This window comes from Diorhabda carinulata, chromosome 1 (assembly GCF_026250575.1).
Source record: "Diorhabda carinulata isolate Delta chromosome 1, icDioCari1.1, whole genome shotgun sequence".
Lineage (NCBI taxonomy): Eukaryota > Metazoa > Arthropoda > Insecta > Coleoptera > Chrysomelidae > Diorhabda > Diorhabda carinulata.
This window is the reverse complement of record NC_079460.1, coordinates 25,022,662-25,046,222: the sequence shown is the minus strand read 5'-3', so window position 1 is coordinate 25,046,222 and position 23,561 is coordinate 25,022,662. Positions and strand designations below refer to the sequence as shown.

The following is a 23,561-nucleotide window of genomic DNA, read 5'->3' as shown; positions in this document are numbered from 1 at the left end:
AATTCAAACCTCGATACTCTAATGCCCCAAATCAACGCCGTAGACAAAAAAGATAATGATAATAATTCCCTTTCTTCAACTTTCGATCTACCTTACCTAGATACAGATGATTTAGATGAAATTTTATATACCTTGGATATGGATTTAGAATCAAGAGTTATGTAAATTTTATCGAACATAACAATAAAACCCGACAAGGTTGAAGACTCGAATAAAAATGTTGAAAATCAACGAGACGAACTAAAAATCGTATGCTCTAATTCAGAAAATTCCATAATAGGATGAACAAGAACTCAATAACTGCGAAATGTTTCAAAAAACACCTCCTGGCACAAAAAACATTACAATCTCATACAACAGTACAACACTTTTTAAATAACTTCACAAATTTTGTTTTGAAAGTGAACTATATGTCTGGCTTGAGGGACTCTAGATAAGATTGTATGGAGATCAGTGAGTGTGTAATTGTATTTTACAAGGAAAGATCTATTGGTAAGGTAGGATTCTACTAATTCGTAGTGAGGATAAGGTAGGTATTTTTTTAATTTGTAGTATAATCCTTCGTGTCATACTTTGTCTAAGGCTTGTGAGATGTCCAGGAAGGCTGCTGAGCAATATCTTTTAGTTCAGAATCACTATTTATTTTCTTGATTAGTCGGTGTACCTGTTCTATTGTGCTATGTTTATTTTGGAATCTGAATTGGTGTTGTGGTATGACTTTGGTTTCATTTATGATGCTATTTAGTCTTTTTATGTAGATTTCTTTCAAATACCTTTGATGGGAAGCAAGCTAATAGGTCTGTGGAGATGTGGCTTATGTTGATCTTTCCCTTGTTTTGGTGGCATAATTATTTGAGCTACTTTCCAGGTACTTGGATAGTAGTTAATACGAATTGAACAAGAATGCTATATATATATATATATATATATATATATATATATATATATATATATATATATATATAGCATATATATATATATATATAGCATATATATATATATATATATATATATATATATATAACACCTTACCCGTAATTAAGTCAAATCCGGGTGCCTTTCTAATGTCAATTTCTGTCCTGGTTGCTTCTATTACCTCAAATATTTTGATTTTATAATGTGGTAAATCCATTTGGTGACTTCTTTTGTGACTCCTTACCCATGTATTTCGACTATCCTTAATTGGTTGATTGTGTTGTGTTGATCTTCTCAAGTTCCTAGTCGCTTTCCACAGAGAGTGGTTTCTTACTATTTTTGGTATTAATTTCATTAGAGCTTTGAATTTTTATGTTCCAGTATCATTTCTTTTAGCTCTTTGGTCGCTTTATTGTATTTGCTCTACATTACATTACAATATTATTAAAAAAATAATTTCAAACACGCCAACACCTTCCCATTGACAATCCTAAGTCTATTAATGTTTCGAGGAAAAAATTCGTGAGAATTTTTAAATCCTCCTAGATCAATCCTTGAAATGAATTAGGCGAAAATTACGATATGAGAAGAAAATATCAATACGTTACTCCTAACTCCATGTTCCTTCAAAATCTAAATATTTGATTGGGTAGGTAAAAACAAAACTATTATCTAAAAATTTATAGCTACGATTCATTAAAATGATTTAAATGTCCTGTTTTGATATGAAACTGCTAATATTTCTGCTTTTATAATCCATTTCAAAACGAATAAATACTGGTTCAATGATCGTATATACTAGATAATAAATGGAAATTGACAAGTTCATTTATTTAATATATTAAAAATAATCGATATTATTTTCAACCACAAATCTATTTCTATGATATGATGTTACCAAACTTTATCCAGTACAAACAATATATAAGCAATATCAATTTCTTACAAATGAAATTATAACGGTGTTAAGTCCAAAATAGATTTTTTTTAAAAAGTAAACTTTTACTATTGAAATTTAAATCGCGCAGATTTGAAAATGAAGATTATATTTCTTTCTACTGTATTAAAGTCTTAAACTTCTCTTCCCTCCACCATTCTCAATAAGTCAACCAGCTACTGTTCATTAAACCATCTATTTAATAAACGTTATTTAGAGGATTGATCTATTTGGTACCTTTTCATTTTTAGGAATGTTCAAATTTCTCTCGTTTAACATTAAACAGCTCTTGCTAGTATTGAAACACGTATAATTTTTTGTCTCACTTATGAAAAATAATTAACTGGATATATTGTCTCTTCTTCATTATAACATACATCAATTGGCGGTGACTTCAAACATTTTCTTCTAGACTTTTTCAGTATAATTATTCCTATCTCATCTCTCATGATCTTGAAACAACTACAAAGGTATTTATTTACTTTGAATTTCTTTATAATAATTAGAGTTTAATAAGTATGATTTGATGTCAGCACATTGCCAATTTTTTATTGCTTTCGAAATTACTTGTCACATAGCTAAAACTACACAAAAAAACTTTCCACAAAAAAACTTCTTGATATATACAAAAACCAGAAACGAAAAATTATCAGACAATCTTTTCTCAATTTTATGAGTTTGCATCTACATCATAGCATTTCTCAAAAATATATGGCTGTGGCACATCTCGATGAAGCTGTAAAAGCAGCTTTACAATGCAGAAATTTTTGCAAAGACTCCTATGGTAGTAGTTGCAGCAATATAGTTAAAGCTAGAGTTGATTTCGACAATGACGTCTTCAATTATAACAAAAATGCTGATAAAACTGAAAATGCTAGTTTGCAAATATATAGGGCTAACCTAAGTCTCAGCTATTTCCTGCATCAGCTGAAATTACAATGATACCGAAACCAGAAAAACCGAAAAATAAGTCTATATACCCATAAGCCTTCCTCCAGTTTTCTCCAAAGTCTTTTGAAAGCTACTACTTACCAATTTGGATTACGTTATCGGCACGAAACTACCCAACCAATTCATAAAGTTGTTGAACAAATCAGCAATGATTTGGCAAGACAAAGGATATTGTCCGGTTACATCTTTAGATCTTCGATAAGATGCGGCACAAAGACCTCCAATGTAAACTAAAGAACCTGGTTTGATATGGGCATACGCAAACAGTTATGATAATGAGTATTAATCAATTTAGAGATTTATAATAAACTATATTTTTTGTTTCGTTTTATGGTGCGTAAATAAACAAAGATGACGGTTTCCCGACGCGCGAACACGCCATGTGTGAAACAGAGTTGATTCCGCTTTCAAACTTTCAACAACTGGCCTTGCAAATTAATTATGGTCATCGCCAAGACCAGACGTACCGAAAATTGTAAGCATTTAAAGTCTGATGGAAAATCCGTTGGAATCATCGGTATTTTCCCCCTATGATTGTTGGCAATTCTGATATATGACTATTTTCTGAATCTGTTTCTCTCTGGTCATCAGTGCAGTTAGCACGTGAGGTAGCTCTTCCCACATTTGATTGACTACGATGACCTAAGTCAGGTCATCTTCTCGTCGGCTTCGTAAAAAGGCCAGAAACAAAATCTGTTTGTGTCAAATTTTTCGGACCAGTTTTATAATATATTTATCACCTGTCTTGAAGAAAAGAACAAAATTGATCAACTATACTAGATAATAGTTCAAAAATACAAAATATCGTTATATAATATGACGCTAATCTATAAGAATATATTTGAACATATATAAAACTACTAATTATAATTGTCAGGAACTGCATCCCAATTAAATAAAGATATTTTAATGGTATCAATCATCTGAGAGTTATGAAGTATAACAATATACAATCTGTTCGATAATAAGAGATTAACAAGATGCTCAAAAAAGAAACTCCGTCAGAATTGAGCATTCAAATAATCTGGTGAAACCCCTAATGAATATCAGGTCCATCAGAAGAAGTCAGGAGAAAACAGTTTACTAAACCTACTCTTTATTACTTACTTTTCTTGTGAATTATAAATAATTTTCGAAAATAAAAATAAATATGTAGGGTAATGAAGTTCTTAGAGTGTTATACACAGATAAAAATTATGCGTTTCAATGTTTGTAAAACTATATGTGGCTGTAAAATTAATTTTTGACATAAATAACTATCAATCTCTTTGCAGCATGTGGTAGAGTTCGTAAAACATACGACGCTTCTGACAACAATAAAAAGAAACATGAACAACGACAAAATAGAATCGTGGGTGGAGTTAGATCCAAGCCAGGTGATTGGCCTTTTTTGGCAGCGCTCCTCGGTGGGCCAGAAGAAATATTTTACTGTGCGGGAGTGCTAATTGCTGATCAATGGGTTCTCACAGCATCACATTGTGTGGGAAAGTAAGTGTAAACCATTATTAATATAATGATATATGTTACCAATTACTTTAATTCACTTCAAAATTGGCATAGATGCTACATGCAATTCAAACTTCGCGTCTAGTTACTAAACTTTTTCTTAAGGAACTTGTGCTTCAGAAGATAGAGCCAGGACTCCGGATCGAGAGATCCTGGATTCGATTGTTTCCATCAGTTTGGGGCAAATCCTGGCCCTGTTAGCTTTTTACAATTTTGTCTATTAATTATGCTTGGAAAGTAGTAACAAAACCTACTCAGAATGTTAATACTTAAACCGGACCATACAAACGTACATTCTATTTCTTAGTTAAATGTACAGTTAATAATTCAGACAATTATATATAGCTACGATTTAGGTTTGAATTTCTGGAACCGTTATTGATATTCATACTGAACACACTGTTTACTGCTATCACTATACCAACACTCATAAAATTTCTATCCAGTAGGCGTCATAAAGTGTAATAGTATATAGCGATAGTGTGTTCAGAATTACTACGGTCTGCTTGAAGAATAAACAATAAAGGAATTAATAAAACTGTAACTTTTATCCATCTAATAAGCTTTATATCTACGTAAAAGTAGGACATCTCTATCACCTATGTCTCTGACAAAACATAGAGTGTCTCCGTAATGTGAATATGCCATATCATGTTATTTTCTTTTCATTTTCAGTCATTCAGACGTATCTGGTTGGACGATTCAGTTAGGCATAACGAGAAGACACGCACATTCTTTTTATGGACAAAAAATGAAAGTCAAACGTGTGGTTCCACATCCTATGTACAATATCGGAGTTGCTCATGATAATGATGTTGCACTTTTCCAGGTAAAACTAATGTTTCCAAGAAACGTATTGTTACATTGAGTTTTGTATCATCCTTCAATCACTTTATCTTTTCTTAATTTTGTCAAATATCTTTCGTATCATAATAGATATATCTTGTACTTGTGAGATCATTTTCAAAAACAGGTTTTACTTTGAAAGAAAAGACAGAGGAGAATAGATATTCTAGATAATTAAACAAATTGAAGTCATTGCAAATCTGCGATATTAGCAGTGAATGAACTTCGATAGAGAAAGGAGAAATTTAATAAATTTGAATATCCATATCTACTCGCTGAAAATGACTCTTGTTAAAAAAACATGGTTAAAACTCAACCTCATAAAAGACTTTTTCGGCTGATGGAAATACTGTCCAGAAGTAAAATAACTTTTCCACCGACACCTAATTAACATCAATAATAAGTAAAAATTGAATGGATATACTGTGAGAATGAATCTAATATAATACAAGAGGAGAATAAAGCTTCTTATTAAATGAAGAGTAGATATATGATACAGAACTGCTCGTTTTGCTTCGTGCAAACACCCACAAAAGCATGTTGATCTAGGGAAGAAGTAGTACACGAGGGAATTTTATTTCGTAAATAATTAATATTAGGCCAGTTTTACAATACTTAGATTTGTTAATTTATAACACAACATTTTGATAGACTTTGTGTTCTGTCAGTCATTCAAATATAGAAATTTTGGAATACACGGCGGCTTATTAGTTTCAATAGAGCTCAAGAAAATACGTAATTGAGATACTGAGCATGCAAATGTACACATATACAAAGGCTGCCCTGTGATAAGAAAAATTATCAAGAATAACTAGTAGGTACTTCAATATATGTCAAGGTAAAATTAAGTCCAGCATATTATGATAGTAGTAGCTGCTAAAGTTTTTATAAAAAATTTATCGGCTGCTGTTTAGGTGTATTTTTTACTTTTATCGTCTGCTTATGCCAGTAGTTGCGTTATCCTTGTTTTTAGTGTCCCTGTTCTGTTCAAACAAATTTCACGTATTATCCATTCTAATACTATATTAAACAGCGTAGTGGAGATAATGGATCCTGTTTAAGTCCTGTTTTGGTCTGGAAACACTTTGATATTCTTTGGTTTGCTCTACCTTCGTTTTTGTATGTTTGAGTGTCATTTTCGTAAGACTTATAAGCACAAATGGTTTCTGTTCACAGTATCGTAAGCTTTCTACAAATCTATAAAGACTGAATAAATAGGCAGATCGTATTTACACCCCATTCTTTGCGTATACCTCCGAGTGAAAATGTGGTCTGTGACTGATCTTCTAGATCTAAGCCCACATTGGTAGTCTTCGAACAAGTTTTCTCCATATGCTCTCAAACTTTTATCTATGGCCTTAGTCAAAATTCTGTAGGTTGTATCTAGTAGCTCTATAGTTTCTGCTTTCATTTCTTTTTCCTTTCTTGTGTATTGTGTAATTCTTTCTTTGATGGTGGTAATATATTTTCGTTATTATTCCAATCATGGGTTTCGTTTAAAATTTCTTTGAAGTGCTCTTTCCAACTTTGGATCATTTCGGTCTCATCTATTATCATTTCCCCTTTCTTAATTTCTATGTACATAGTTCTCTGATGAGCTATTGTATTTCAGTTCTTTATAGAAATTCTCCATTTCTTTGTTTAGTTTTCTATTATGATTCTAATTATTCTCTCAATTTCTTTGCTTTTCTTTGCTCTACACGTCTTCTTCGTTGTTTTCATCCCTTTTTCCCGGCTTCAATTCCTATGATATTAATTAGATTGCCACCTTCTCTAGTTTTCTCCAAATGTTTCCATTCATCATTAATATTATAGCTCTGCTGTTATGCTAGGACTCTCCTCAGTTGGTTTTTTTATTTCTTTACTATTAAGTCCTATTTTGCAGTTACTCAATATGGTCACTGTCCGTATCTGCTCCTCAATAGGTTCTTACATCATCTACTATTTTCATTGATAGATGCTCTATTAAGAAATAATCGATTTGATTGGAATAGTTTATGTTTGGAGCTAACCAAGTTCCTTTGTGGATTGATTTCTTTGTGTCCAAAGTTCGTGCTGGCAATGACGGGTCCCATCTCGGTGCAAAATTAAACAGTCTTTTTCCGTTGTCGTTTGTTTCATATTGTTTGCTATATTGGTTGCTTCTCCTATTACCACTTTGTCAATTTTTGCATCGAAATCGCATATATATGTATATACAGGGCGATTCATTAAGAATGTCCAATCTCTGAACTGTAGATTCTATACCTCAAAATATGATGATTCTGCTCAACATGCCTTATGCAAATATTGCTAGTTTCCGAGATACGGGTTGTTCAAAGTTTAAATTTAAATTTTCGCAATAATTTTTTATGTTTTCACAATTCACGTGGGCAATTTTTTATTTTGAATAGTCTAAAGATTAGGACATTTTTGTGTTCAAACAAAGCAGCTGATGCATTATCTCGATATAAATGCCTTAGAAACTACCTCAATGGACGCCCATTGTCAGTAAAGAATTCGGAATAAATCATTCGAACACTCTTCCCAATTTAGACAACATTGATTCTACAAATAACTTAGATATGGATAAATCTAACTAGAATGATCCAAATTTATCAAATTTCAGAAACAATAATTTACCAATATTTCATATGAATAATAATAACGACATTGAAAGTGTGCATACAGCTGTTGAAAAACATAATATATATATTATATATAGGTTTTTCAACAGCTGTATGCACACTTTCAATGTCGTTATTATTATTCATTCTCCATTTTTGGATGTGTAATGCGTCCATTTTCTTATTAACTATCCACATTGGGGAACTCCAAGGGAAACAGAATGTTCTAATTATATTTTTACCTAACATCTCTTAAATTTGTCTCTTAATCTCCTCTCTGTGAACGTAGGGATATCGGTAATATTTAGTGTAAATCGGTAGTTCGTCTTTGGTTCTCATAATATGTTTAATTTGAAATAAAAATTAATTTATCCCCAGATTTAATTAATCAGAATATTCCTTACATAATTCAATAATTTTTTGTTTTTCTCTTCTATTTATGTAATTTGTACGAATAAATTTCGCAATATTGTCATTAGTTTTTACAAAATTATTTTCGTCAAAATAGTTCTTTGTGTCATTTTCGTCAAAATAGTTCTTTTTGTCATTTTCGTCAAATTCTATTTCGTCATATTAATTATATTGATTGACGTGATTATAATCTGAATTAGTACACTGATTTAAATATAACTCTTCAGAAGAAACAAAGTTCGGTTAAGCATTTGGATGTGGTCGGAAAAATCTATCATTATTATTATTACTATTGATAGGTTTTCGAGTACGCTCAGTAAAGTTACGTGAAATAAATAAAGGTTTTGGTAATTGATTTTGTGCAAATGGTTTGGGTTTGAATACATTTTGGGGAAATTATCATTGAAAATTCCTATATTTGGAAAATTTCTGTATTCTCCATATCTACTGCTATCGTTTTCAAAATTTTTGTAATGATTTTGATTACAATATTCATTATTATAGTTGATATTATTATATTAATGTGTCCTCGAAATACTTAAATAAGTTTCCTCTGAAATACTCTCCATTTCTATTAAAGTTGTTACCTCCATTAAAATTGTTACTTCCATTATCATTCCATCATAATTAAGTATCATTAAAATAATCAATATTATTGTTCAATTTTATTCCAATTCCATTAGTATTATTTCCTCTTAGTTATCTTCAAGTTGTTGTTTCATCCGTACAATTAGACTTACTATCTCTAATACCTTTCCCCACATTCTGTCTCAATTGTGTTTGTTGGTTTCTCAAATTTTCCATTCCTTTTCAAATTCTTCATTGATATCTTCTAATTCTGTCCTTGTTTCTGTCTTCATTTCATTTCATTTCAGTCTTAATTCTTCTCCCTGTCCTTTTTCCATTTTAAGCCTGATTTCAAGCATAATCTCTACTTCACCTGATAACCTCAATAATTACTTTGTGAATGTAACCAAAAATTTATCAAATTCCCTTCATGATCCGGTTTCATATCTCCCTGATGCTAATGCTAACTTACACAGTTTTTTCTTTATGCCCGTAGTTTTAGCAGAGCTTCGCAGCATAATTAATAACATCAGTTCATCTGGAACTGATGGACTTACATAAAAAATGTACCGATTGTACATTAAATCACCTTACCACTTTAATTACCGTTTCATTTCATAATGATACTTTTCGCAATTTCCTTAAGACAGCTATAATTATACCTCTGCATAAAGGAGGAGATAAAAGTCAAGCATCTAATTTTCGCCCAATTGCACTCCTCTCCACGTTATCTAAGAGCATAGGAAGATTGGTCAAAAAGAGGCTTTTATCATTACAGTTTAAATATAAAATACTTACTACCCATCAATTTGGGTTTTCATGTAACAAAAATGATGCTATATTCTCCCTCCTTAATAATGTGTACTCTAGCCTTAACAGCCATCACTCCACTGCAACAACTTTTTGTGATTTTTCTAAGGCTTTCGACAACAAATTGCAGTACCACGGTTTAAGGGGAATATCTCTCGCATGGTTTAAGTCATACCTTACCAACAGAAGTCAGACTGTAAGGGTTGATACAACGATGTCAGCTTGCAAGCCAATAGAATATGAGGTGCCCCAAGGCTCAGTATTAGGCCCTATTTTGTTTCTTCTGTTTATAAACGACATCGCCTATCTAGATATCAGTGGTAAAATATGTCTATTTGCTGACCCTGATCTCACAGCACTCCATAGGACCATAGTGACTGATGACCCTTAAATTATGGTGCGATTCTAATCTTTTTTGTCTCAACGTTTCTAAAACCAAAGTTGTATCCTATAAAAAGACATTGCAACCATTTTTATCAAATAACACTATTACTGACGTCGTTGAATCTGTAAAATTTTTAGGGCTTGTTAGGGACATATTGCCACCTTATCTAAAAAATTAAGTTCCTCCTGCTTTTCGCTGAGATCAGTTTCCAAAAAACTGAACTTATCCACCTCTTTAACAGTCTATTATGCCCTTATTGAGTCGCATATCCGATATGCCCTTCCCTTCTGATGTACGTGTGTTGCGATTCAATTTAAGAGAATCTTCAAACTACAAAAGAGTTAAATATTCACTCGGCACTAAAACAGCAGGGTTCACTGCAGGGACTTCTTTGAAAGATTAAAAATACTGACTCTTCCTTATTTATTCATCTTTCAATCCATTTGCGTAATTCGTAAGCACGATTCTCCAATTTCAGAAAGATTGTTGCACGGCTATCTACTTAGGAATGCGGACCACGAACTTTACCTACCTATTTACGTTCAGAATTAGATGAAGGATCAATATTTTACAATGCAAAAAACTACACAATAACTTGCCATTTGAAATTGAATCGATATATTTTGTTCTTGCATTCCGCAATAATTTGAGAGCATATTTACTGGAAAGTGCCTTCTACTCTGTAAACGACTTTCGAATAATAATATTTAATTTTAGATATGCTGCATACTGGTTTAATTTTTGCTATGGACTTATATACTAATTATTACCTATTACTATTAGCTATAATTTTGTTACTGTGGTTGTCTTCTGACAATAAAGCATTTCTTTCTCTGTCTCTCTCTCTGCTTCTTGTCTTATTTCTTGTAGTTCTTGTTTCATTTCTTCTAGAAATCTAAGTAAAATGTATATGTCTATATTTGAGAGTTCTCCTTTGTATAAGAGACTTTTTCTTGTATTGTGGATTTTTGTTCTTGGACATGTCCTTCTCTGATTTTCATTGATCTTGTCTACACTTAGTTATCGATTTTTTTCTAAAATCTATATTTTGTTTTAGTACAGCTTATTTTTTCGCCCCTCTTTGATTTAAGTATTGCTTATTTTTTTCGTGCCCCACGTTGGGGGCCAAATTGTTATGTTTGACTATGTCTGCGTCTATTGATTGATTAAGAAGAAGAGTAAAATGTTGGGCGCCCATCATGACGTATTGTCAAACACAATATAAATAAAAAACAAAATCAATTGAAGTAGTTGTAATATCTGTATTCTTCCAAAATTTTAACTACCCTGTATTCTGAATATCTACTTACTGTCTATCAACAAAAGAGGCGATACTTGAAACATTACATGAAGAAACTCTTTCTCTCCGTGAGTTTTATAACAATTTGTAAAACTTTATAATAGAAATTTGATTAATTAATTGATGATTAATTATTATAAATTGTCGGCCATTTATGACAGATGTTGAAAAATAGAATGTCCAATTTAAATCAAATTCCCAATTTCTGTGAAATATGGACCAATGGAAAGAAATACGTAAACAATGTTCCAATTAGCCACGGAAAACCATTTATATTACCCAAAATTCCAAAAATGACAACAACTCCTTCAAGAAATCTGCAAACGCCAAATATTACTAGAATGGACTTGGACAAACTACGAAAAATTAGTCAAATCTACTAACTAGAACCAGTTACCAAAATTCAAGACAACCCGTATAACAAAAGTATCCAAGGAGCTATCATCGCTATAATTGTGGCATGTATTCTCATTTTCTGCCTGGTAAAATACAGAATATAGTTACTGAAAATATTCAGATAGAAGAAAAGCAAATTTCGAAAAACAGCTCCGTGTTTCTCTAAACTTGAAGACAGGAGAGGTTATGTCTACGCTGTTATCAAAAGACACCTGCAATATAATCAAAATATGTTTATAATTTTTAACTTCTAATAGGAAATATAGAAGTAGGAAAATGTTTTTTCAATTATTCTTATCTGAAGGATAAATGTAATTATGTATAATATTCGCATCTTTTCAAATTTTATTTTTCAACATCTTCCATAAATGAACCCAAATGACGAAAATTTATAATAAATTTCTTTGATATTTTATCTAGACCATTACGTTTGAATCAATATAACTGTTTAGGCTAATTAATCAAAATTCTGTTATAAATTTAATCAAATTACTTTAATGTTGTTACTGTGGGTAGGCGATGAGGAAATATTTTTTCAGAAATAGAAATTAATTTCTTTTATGGTTATGCAACAGAAATGACTACCGTGTCACATTAATTGATTAACAAAAAAATGTAACAGGCCCATTGGCATTTTACATTAATCAAGTTCAATTCATTAGGTAAGTAAGATAATAAAAATATTTTAAACGCGATTTGAGTTTAAGTTTTTAGTGATGTTAACTTGTTATAATAGTTGGCATTGCAACGATTGATCCAATTATGTACTTTGTTTCTTTATGAATAAAAATGTTTATTATTGGTTATTATTAGCTAAAAATTGTGAATATAATACATTTCACTTTATTCAAATCTAAAGTCCATTTTGATTTTATAATAATGCAATTGTACTGTTTTTAATAATCCTCCATTTACATCAACCTGGAAGTTTCAAGTTTTCTTTCAGTGCTGTGGAAAAGCAAAGATCTACAATATATATTGTTTTCAGCTTTCCAATAGAGTGACATTTCACGAACATCTTTCCCCTGTCTGTCTACCTCCAGCTGATAAAGACCTTAAGCCAGGAACTAAGTGTACAGTAATTGGTTGGGGCAAAAAGGAAGACACCGGATGTGAGTAATCTAATCATTTTTTTTTTTTGGAAATGAATAATATAAAAATAAATGAGTTTTGATGCAATTCTATATGGTGAAGTTTGCAAAAGTCTTCTAAATCGAAATTCTTAAATTCAGAACCACTATCTGTTGTTATTTTTTGAGATAGTCCATGGTGAGTTATGAAATTTAGTAAAAAGTCTACTGTGAAAAATCCTGTAACACTTACTATGGGGTTAGCTTTTCCTTAACGCGAAAAAGAATCAATTACTGTTTAATAAATTTTATTTGCAATTTTAAAAACATCCATATGTACATGCTCAAACGGTTTAGACGCTGTGGGTGTTACGCTAAATTTGACTACAGGGGGATTCCTATCGTATTTATATATAAGCATGTATCACAATTATTGATAAAATTTTTTACATCTTCTATCATTTTTGGCTAGTAATATCTACAACTAAGAGATGCTTTAACTTCTTAACTTCAATTATGACCCTTTTTATGCCCCTATATGATGATATTTAATTCTTTCTAATTGCTCTTCTTTTGTATGAATATCTGTTAATGATTTGGTACACATTATAAATTTAAATGCAGAATTCTTAAACATATTTTGTGCAATTACAATAAATATTCTCGATAAGGGTTCGTTCTGGAAACAAAGTGCATATTTTTTTCTGGGGTCAATATATTCTTTAATGAAGGTTATTATATTATTTTCGATGTCAATTACCGGTAATGTAACGTATAGACGAATATTTTCGAATACTTTCTTCTAACCTTAAATGTATTTATTTTCCCATTAGTAAGATATATTTAATTTTTATACATATTTAATGGTTTCTCAGTAATTGGAATTGATAAAATAGGGTTTTCAACAGATGTATGTACTGTTTCAATGTCTTCGTTATTATTAAGATTCGGTTCTTTTGTTATAGGTAATATTGGTAAATCATTGCTTACGAGATTTCCTATATTTGAATCGTTTTGGTTAGATTTATTTAAATCTAAGATATTTGTAAAATCTAAATTATCTAAATTCGGGAGAGTACTGGAATTAGTTCTTTTAAATTCTTCATTCATTATTTCATCGATATTAAATTGACATCCATTGATGCAGTTTCTAATGCATTTATATCGGGATATCGAAATAATGCATCAGCTGCTTTGTTACTTTTACCTTTCAAATATTTTATATCGTACTCAAATTCCTCAAGTTTAAGGCGCCAGCGTACAAGGCGTGAATTGGGCTCTTTTAATGACATGAGCCATTGCATTGGCTTATGATCTAAAAAAAATTATGAATTTTTGACCAAATGAATACGGTCGAAAATATTTACACGACCAAACTGTCGAAAGTAACTCTTTCTCGATTGTAGATTAATTTATTTCTGCGGAATTAAGTAGCATAACAAATAGGATGATTTTTTTGAGATATTTATTATTTTGTGAATATTTAAATGGAGTAACTTGAATTGGTTTTCGTAATGTTATCGTTATAGAATTATTTGTGTGATTTTGAATTTTTATTGGTGCGAAATCGTTTCTCGCTGTTGATAAAATTTGTGGAATTATATTTTCTATTTTTCGAGCGTCTACAATAATATCTCCATTATCTATATTTACGGGTAATTTCTTTATCTTTTTTTCTCCGGGGTCTATTGAAAAAGAAAACTCAATATCGTTTACTTTTCTATACTTAAAAGGTAATCTTAGGTGAGGTCCTAATAGTTCTCGATTAGTTAGATCAATATTTATATTCATACCTATTAAATCTTTAATACCGAGAATTCCATCAAAATATCTGCAAAGTATTTTTCGGCAATAGAAGGTCTTATTATTGATATAGAGCTACCAGTATCGATTAGCAATTTAATTTTTCGATTTGCAATGTCTATATATGATATCGGATTAACTGAAAGTATATTTTTTTCTAGTTTTTCCGTTCGATGGACGAGCTCTTGAAAATTCTCATCGCGATTAGCTTCAACGTTTTAAGTATAACTCTTCGGAAACGAAGTTTTGTTTGACGTTTGGATTTGATCAGAAAAATCTATTATTATTATTATTGATAGGTTTTCGAGTACGTTCAGTAAAATTACGTGATGTCCTAGACATCGGTTCAGGTGTTGGTTAAGTTAGGTTAGGTTGATTTTGTGGAATTTGATTAGGTTTGAATACATTTTTGGGAGGGTCGAATACTTGTCGATTAGTAAAATATCTTTTATTTTGTGGTATGGATTGAAAAGGTATTGGCTGATTTGTCCAATTCTCTTTATTTTGTACGAGATTTGGTTGATAGTATTGACGATTGCTATAAGAATTCGGGTAATTTTTAACAGGTCTGTTATTTGGTCTAGAATTTTGATACGTATTAGGATTTTTATTAAAATTTGAATTGGCCCTTTAAAAATTATGGGTATGCGTATGTTGTCTATTACCAATATTAAGTTTATTTTGTTCATTATTTTTTTCGTTTAAAGAACAGTACAGTCATTCAAAATTTTCGAATTCGGCCACATAGGCCATCGCGTTTTCTAAAGAGTGTGATTTTCGTAAATTCATATTATTTTTCAGAGTACCGTCGCACCCTGCAACAAACGTATTGAAAGCGGTTTTATCGTATTGAATGATATTGATTTATTTGAAAATTTCTTTCTTCAACAGTTATATTGGAGTCATTGCTAATTCTTTGAATTACACAACTACGAATTAGTGGATGTCTACTTCAAAATCAATAAGATACTCATTTTTTAATGGTTTGGCTCTGATCAACTCTTGCACAAGACAATTTAAATCCCTTCTATCAGCAAAACACTGTAATAAGGCCGTTTTTAATTTTGACTAAGTATTAAATTCAACTCTGTTACCGACCATGAAGGCTGCTCTACCGTCTAATTTCTCTCGAATACATTCTATAATGTGTAAATTTAATTTTGCATCATTATAAATTCTATATGACTATTAAATGCTCACACTTTGTAATAACTTTATTCAAATATTCATTGTCACCGTTAAAAGGTTTAATATTTGATAATTTGGATTTGAAAAGGATTCATTGCAAGAGAAGCTATTTTGTTAGTACCAGTTTGTTCTACGTTATTTTCGACTAAACAAATATTATTGCACAATTGAACTATGTTATCAAAATTAATAGAGTTTAATTCACTCATAACTTGATCATTTCTTATTATTAATTATATATATTTTTGAAACTTTGGAACTTATTAATCAATACTATCTTTCCGAAATCCAGAAAAAGGTAGGAAAGGCAAGAAGAGGACAATAATGCACTTACGTTTCTGAAGAACAGGCTTTTAAAGTCTTCCCCCTCAGTTGATTCCTTGTTGTCTCCAATGTTCACCATTAAAGGGCTATTGCACGAAACGTTAAAGTTGTGAAGTCACTAAATTATTTCGCACGATCCGAAATTTTGTTACGCACTGTATTCCTGTAAACGTTTTAATGATTTTTAATTTCCACGACTTGCGCGAATTCTACTGACTGCGCCAATTTTATTTTTCTTAACGAAAATTCGTTTTTAGAAATATATTTATTGAAGCAATTACAAGTTTATTGTTAGAGATCTGAACAGAGAATGAATTATATAAAATGAATTTACAAGAAAGTAAGATTTATCTACATATGTTGCTAAGTAAGAATTTCTGAGAATGTATATATATATATATATATATATATATATATATATATATATATATTTATTTCATTTTTTATGTAGTTTAAATAATTTTAAGAAATTACCAACGATTTTAGGCCTATTTCATCTTTCCCCGTCTAGAGGAAAATTATCCTCTCAATTTTCCATCGCAATTTGCTTGGATATATCAGTTTGAACGGTATACTTTTGTTGTTCATTTCATTCTCACAAATTTCGAAAAACATCTGTACGGTAATAATTATTGTTAATATTATATTTTCAGTATCCGAATATGAGCCAGAAATCAACGAAGTAGTGGTCCCGGTATTAAATAGAGACCTTTGTAACGCATGGCTAGAAAATAGGGATTTGAATGTTACCGAAGGAATGATTTGTGCGGGATATAAGGAAGGAGGCAAAGATGCTTGTCAGGTAACTCATTAGTAAAATTATTCGAAATTAAAACATATTTTTTGGTTATATTATAAAATTTTATTGAATATCAACGTCTTTACTTGATGTGTAAACTAAAAGTTGTAATAAAGTATATTTTAAATCATTCCTTGAACTCGGCAATGAATTTTTCTTCTGTACTTGAATATAGTATCTTAGAAAATTGATTACGAATTCAATTAATATATGAAAGCAAAAAAATTTAGATAATTAGAAATATCTTAGAAGAAATTCTAATATTCTTATTTAGTTTGATATTTCGTATTATCGTACAGTGAGTAGAAGTGTTACACCTAGAATGAATAAATTATCGACCTTGATATTTTAGTAATGGGATAGCCTTCCGTCCAAAATAATATTATGAAAGTTTCAAAAAATTTAATGTAATCAGAAAAAGATCAATGAAATAATTGGCAACCCTCTCCTGTGCACTTTCAGATGGCGACAAAAAGAGGTCACTATTTGCTTATAGCACCTCGTTCTAAATAACTTCAAAGTTGTGGATTTTGTACAATTTGCTCTCCATTAATATCTGGTAACCAATATGTCCACGGCAAAATATTTATGCAAGCTTTTTAGTTTGATGTGGAATATATATAAGAAGTAAGTTGTACTCGCTTGAACAGAATCGCCATTCGTCGTTGAATACAATTTTATGCTATTATGCCTCCTAGTGCTGTAGTTATTTGTATCATTTCAAACGTTGACGACAGAGGTCTGCAATCAAATGAGGCACTAATGGTGGACGCTAATAAAGAGACCAAACGCTGGATAGCGCCAAGGCCAAGGCTATATTTTAAATTAGTGTATTTTCAAAAAAGTATAACGAAAATGTAAAAGTAAAAGACAGATAGATCTTATGTTTAACAAAATATGTCGATCGGTTCATTTATCATATATTTCATTTTTGAGATACTTGACGTCTAATTCAATAAATTATTTTTGCAACCATATGAATATTGTCAAAAAATATACATTAAAAAAACTTAGAATTTGTTTGATGTCACATAGGGATAAAAAAATAATTCAAAATTTGACAGAAATAAATATAATGTAACAAACTAAGTCTTTAAGATAACTATATTCAACAGAGAATGATAATATTTTTATTCAGTTAATTTCAGTATTTTTTTGTAATTACCGATTATTATAGCCCACCTTAACACTAGTAAGAGAAATATCGCAAGATACGTTCAACTTTGTCAAACTTGATTAATGGCTGCGGTATTATATGTGTTTGTCCTTTTTAAAATCTTGATTTGAGTGACTTCATAACCGAATTGAACTAATTTTTCTGAAGAATACATAATCGTTTTAAAGGAAAGAAGGCATAAAGAATTTGATACATTCTAACTTTTACCTCACCCACTTTAAAAGATACAATCGCACCCAAGAATATCACCAAACCTGGTTATGGGAATATTTTGATAATAAAGTAAAGTTACGTTAGGTTAGGTAGAATTGCATATATTCACGTTTTGAAGTACTATGGGTCGTTTGATTGGGCAATTCTTATTTAAAGAATGTGAATATTTTTAAAACTAATTTTAACTAACTATATAGAGTTATGGCTATTATTTTGATAGTGATGCAAATTTGATATGGAAGTAAAAAGTTTTATCGAATGTATATTATTATATATAATATATTAATATTATAATATATTATTATAATGCATTATATTTAATGAATATTGTAAATATTTTTTGTCAATGTTCATTGATTTCTATTTAAAGCGCTTTCAGTCGTTTTTAAAATTGGTTTAATTTTATCCCTAATATTTTATGCCAATCCTGAATACATTATTAGATAAGGCAATATATTTTAATTTAATTTAATATTAAAATTTAACGTCACGCATCTCAAAAACTGACTAACACTCATTTTGAAGATATTTATTGATCATATATTATTTTCTCAAGGGCGACTCAGGAGGACCGTTATTATGCCATGATACTGAAAATGGGGACTCAGAAACATGGTTTGTTGGAGGAATTGTGAGTTGGGGTATCAAATGCGCTCATCCTCACCTTCCAGGGGTATATGCGTACGTTCCGAGGTATATAAAATGGATAGAACAACAGATAACAAAGTATTCCGGAGATTAGAATGAAAAATTAATAGAAATTATGAGTTTGATATCGACAATAATGAAACAATATTGAATGGTACAAATTATACAAGGTAACCTATATGATTTTCTATGGCAATTTACAAACAAAGAGGAAAACTTTGTTAAACCTCGTGGTATAGCTGAATTTCTTCCTGTCATCATTACTTATACTTCAATACCAGAACTACGCACAATATCTATTGATTGATTGATTGATCCTTTTTAGTGATATCTTGTGACAATTCACACCTAGTGTTCGAGCGGACCGCCACATGTGATTTGAATTATACAGTTGTAAAATTTACACAAATTGTGACATATTTTAAAAACTAACTTTCACCGTTGCATATCCCTTAAGATTACCAGAATTTTTATTAAGCTTCATTCTAAGAGATACTGTTACTGATACTGTTACACATCATATTTAATATATATTTCTTTAACTTACCCAAGATTATTTGAATATAAATCAACAATAAAGAAGTTATTCCTCGCTTGTATCATTGTGTAGCAAACGCGAGATTCATGAGAAAAAGAAAATTGCAAAATGAAGGCATGTTAGTTAACATAATATATCAGCTCGTGTGATACAAAAAAATAAAAAAAAGATCTCAGATATTGTGAAGTTAGTAAAATCAGTGCATCAAATGTAATATTTCATTGAATATGGGACATTTGCTTAGTACAAAAAATTACCTAAGAAAATAAATACAATTAAGGTGAATTAAAACTGACTTGAGTTGTTCTACCTATATATATTAAATTTTTCTGAAAACGAATAGATATTTGTCTCTAAACTACAGTCACTTTTTAAAATTTCAATACCTTCAAACAACGATTTCTTGTTTCATACATTTTACATTATTTATACTTATTGCATGATTATGTTTGGCATCGTGTTCATCAATTCCCAATTTTTCTGTCCGTCCATATTTTAAATAAAATAGAGATTCTTTAAATCGAACATTAACAGTTAATACAATAATAACAGTAATAACAATAAAACAGGTAATTTTGTATATTCTATTCTTTTCAATACCAGTATTTTATTGTCAAAATTACCTAACAATTGTTCTAAAGATTGTTCGATGTACAAACTTCAAACCTACTATGTTGAAACATTCCAAAATTCTTTTGTAAAGCAGGTTCAAAAAATACTGGAGCTGTTTTTCATTAAGCTTTTTCAAAAATTTAAATAACAATGGAAAATATGTCGGGCAAACCAGGAGGTCCAGTGTAAGGAGCACATAGACATTTTAAAACATGAATCGACAGAAAAACGGTTTATTGGCGGAATAATTTTGTATACATAAGTAAGGTAAATTAAGTAAGTCTTAGAATACCTTCGGTCTCGGAGACATACGCGTTAGATAGTGTGTGATTTTTTTAGTAGTGGCAGTAAGCAGTATGTTTAGTATTAAAGTTTGAAATTAAATTACAGATATTTGTTGATGTTTTCCGAAATGCGCAAATTCTATATCTTCAGCAAATTTGATATCGGAAAAGTTTCCCTTATAGTGCCTATTTTGATAATAACTATCAGATAGTATTCTATTTAAACATTTTGATTACAAATTAGTCTTAAAAAATCATAAAATAATACAATAATGCGATTAGTTATTATCAAAATTTTGCATTAGAAAATTTTTGTCTTAATTTGTGGGAAATTTCGTGATTTGTTTAATGCATATATCCGCGAAGTATGTACGAAGTGAAAAAAAAATCACTAATTTCTTTTGTATCGAAAATTTCTTCGACCATTCTCTATTTTCTTTTAATAGATTATTCAATAAAGATTGAAACTTTTTCCACGCGCTATTTTCAAATATCCAAAATTCCAACTTCTTTTTCCTCTACTGCCTTGCACCTACAGTGCGATGGCGATTTTCTTATGGTCAGACATCTTTTATAGCGGCATGACACAGCTTTCCGGTGTTATTTATGCCAGTCCAGTGTTTTATATTGCGTAGCCTTGACATTTGTTTTCGGCCTACGCCTCTCTTTCCTTCGATCTTTCCTTGTAGGATTCATTGGGGTATTGTATATCTTTCTCCTCTAAGAACGTGATCCAAATATTCAACCTTGCTCAAGTTGAGCAACTCTCTCTTAGTCCCCGCTCTTCTTAGTACATCGTCGTTCCTCACTCTGTCTGTCCATGATGTACGCAACATTCTTCGAAGGTTCCACTTTTCGAAGGCTTCTAGTTTATTGATAGACGATATCTTTAATGTCCATGTTTCCGTGCCGTACAGTTAAATTCACCATTCTATACCGAAGGTCAATGGAGAGATTACGGTTACACAACATCGGTTTAAATTTAATTAATGCCTGTCTTGCGTGTTCAATGCGGCATTTAATGTCTTGCTAAGGGACCCATTTCTCATTTATGGTTATACCTAGATATTTAAACGTCTGCACTTGTGCGTTTTATCTAAGTATATGCAGTTGGGCACACAAATGCATTTCTACTTATTGCCATGCACTTGGTTTTTGTTGCATTTATTTTTAAGCCATATGATCTCCCAATATTATTTATTTTATCTAGTAATGATTGCATCTCGAGTACGTTGTCTATGAGTATTGCCGTATCGTCCGCATAGCGAATATTATTCAGCGGGTATCCATTAACTTTAACACCATAACCGAGCCCTCAGGAGCCTCGGTAAAGACATTATCTAAATAGAAGTTGAACAGCATAGGAGACAAAATACACCCCTGGCGTACCCCTCTTAAAACTTAGAACTCTTCTGTGTTGATTGTCTGATTCATCCTAACCCGTGCTTTCTAGTTCCAATAGAGATTTTGAATAATTCTTAAATCTCTGCTATCAATGTTTGCGCTCTGCAGCGTTTTTATCATAGTTTCATGCTTGACGGTATCAAACGCCTTCCTGTAGTCGATGAATATGATGTAACCGTCTTTTCGTTGGTCAATGCAGTTTGGAACCAGGGTATTTAAGCAGCAAACTGCTTCGCGTTTACCCATATCGCTTTTGAAACCAAAGTGGGTCACTCCATTTAGTTCTTCTAACTTTCTGAACATCTTGTGTGGGGGTTACGGAGGAATAACTTGAGCATATGACTTATTAAACTAATCAGTCGATGATATTTGCATTTTACCGCTTTTGATGTTATTATAAAAGTTGAGTAGAGCCAATCGTTTGAAATGTGACTTGTGCTATGGATGTCATTGAAAAGGTTTTCTAACATGTCAATGTTATGGTCTTCGAACAGCTTTATAGCCTCGGTGGGAATGTCATCTTGGCCAGTTCCTCCTGGGTATTTTTTAGACGGGTGGTACAAGCGAGATCTCTTTAGCCTTTTTGTGTAGGTCTAAACTGTCGCACCTCGTTTGTAAGAGCTCTACTTCTTCGCAATTCTTATTATTCTTACTACCCAAACCAAAATCTCCAACTACGTTTTCACATCGGCCTCTACCAACCTTGGCATTAAAATCGCCCATTATTAAGTTGATATCGTTCTTTGTGAGTTTTAATGCCTGGTTTATTTTACTATAGAACTGTAAGGCTTCACTTTTTGCTTTTTCTACCGTGAGCGCATAAAATTGTATCAAGTTGATGTTCAGTGGTTAGCCCGCCAATCTAACTATCATCACTCGGTTCGAAACTGGTATAAAATCTATAACAGAGGGCACAATTCCATTTTCAAACACCAGTGCAACGCCATGTCGGTGATGATTATCGGTGATATCGCTGCAGGAATAATACACTGTAAATTTATCCTTGGGGAAAGTACCTGATCCTGACTATCTCATTTCACTTATAACCATTACATTCACTTGTAACCGTTGCATTTCCTTTATAAGATTGTGCAACTTTCCTATACACAAACCATTTACATTCCATGTTGCCACTTTTTGAATAACATCTTGCAGTCAACCCTTAGGATTCTTAGCACCCTCGGACCATCTAAGGTCTGCCCGAGACTGAGAGTCGTTACTTTCTTTTTGTCCGACATGTTTAAGATAATTATCCTGGGGATATACGGCGAAATGTTGTATTGTCCCGTCACTTCCAACACTGTATGAGAAAGACATTTCCTTAATTCTCTCCTGTAACGCTTATACCGGCGTGACTCGGTTGCCAGAGCCTCGTCTGTTGTCTAGCAGGATGCACCGGATGACAAAGTCACCACTCGAGCAGGTGAGGTTGACATTTGGGCCGAAATTATCACCATTCTTATCGTCACCCTTACACCAAAAAATCCCAACAACACCCTAAATAAAACGTGATAACTAATTTTCTTCAATGCTTTCAAGTTTGTGCACGATAAATCCTTTTCTTTGTCAGTCTATTATGCATTGCTTTTTTACCTAACCTCTCATTTATGAATATTAGTGTCTTGGCTCCAAAAAATTTGTATTTTAGCAGGAAATCTGATATACATTTTCTCATGATGTTTTAAGTAGAAACTTATAAATGTTTTGTGAAGTTTGGTAAAAAATATTTAAATTATTAAGTGTATTATTTTTGATTTAATTAGAGCCACACTGTTACGAAAGAAAATTTGGATGTGCTCTATAAAATTTGAGCAAACTAAAGAAACATCATTAACTAATGAGCATCAAAAATACATGACTTATCTAACAAA

At 31.3% G+C, this 23,561-nt stretch overlaps 1 protein-coding gene across 2 annotated transcripts in view; it reads left to right on the top strand.

The window, feature by feature from the left end:
* The window catches only part of LOC130904053 (atrial natriuretic peptide-converting enzyme), a 123,339-nt gene extending 100,362 nt beyond the window's left edge, over window positions 1-22,977 (top strand). Inside the window, exons 11-15 of one of the 2 annotated variants that reach the window (XM_057816586.1) lie at window positions 4,078-4,291; window positions 4,985-5,138; window positions 12,619-12,742; window positions 16,669-16,817; window positions 18,761-22,977. In XM_057816586.1, coding sequence (XP_057672569.1) covers window positions 4,078-4,291; window positions 4,985-5,138; window positions 12,619-12,742; window positions 16,669-16,817; window positions 18,761-18,946 — 827 coding nt within the window. In that variant the 3' untranslated portion in view covers window positions 18,947-22,977. The remainder of the gene's footprint in view (window positions 1-4,077; window positions 4,292-4,984; window positions 5,139-12,618; window positions 12,743-16,668; window positions 16,818-18,760) is intronic. The other variant, XM_057816576.1, reaches the window with a different exon arrangement.
* The last annotated feature ends 584 nt before the right edge of the window (window positions 22,978-23,561 follow it).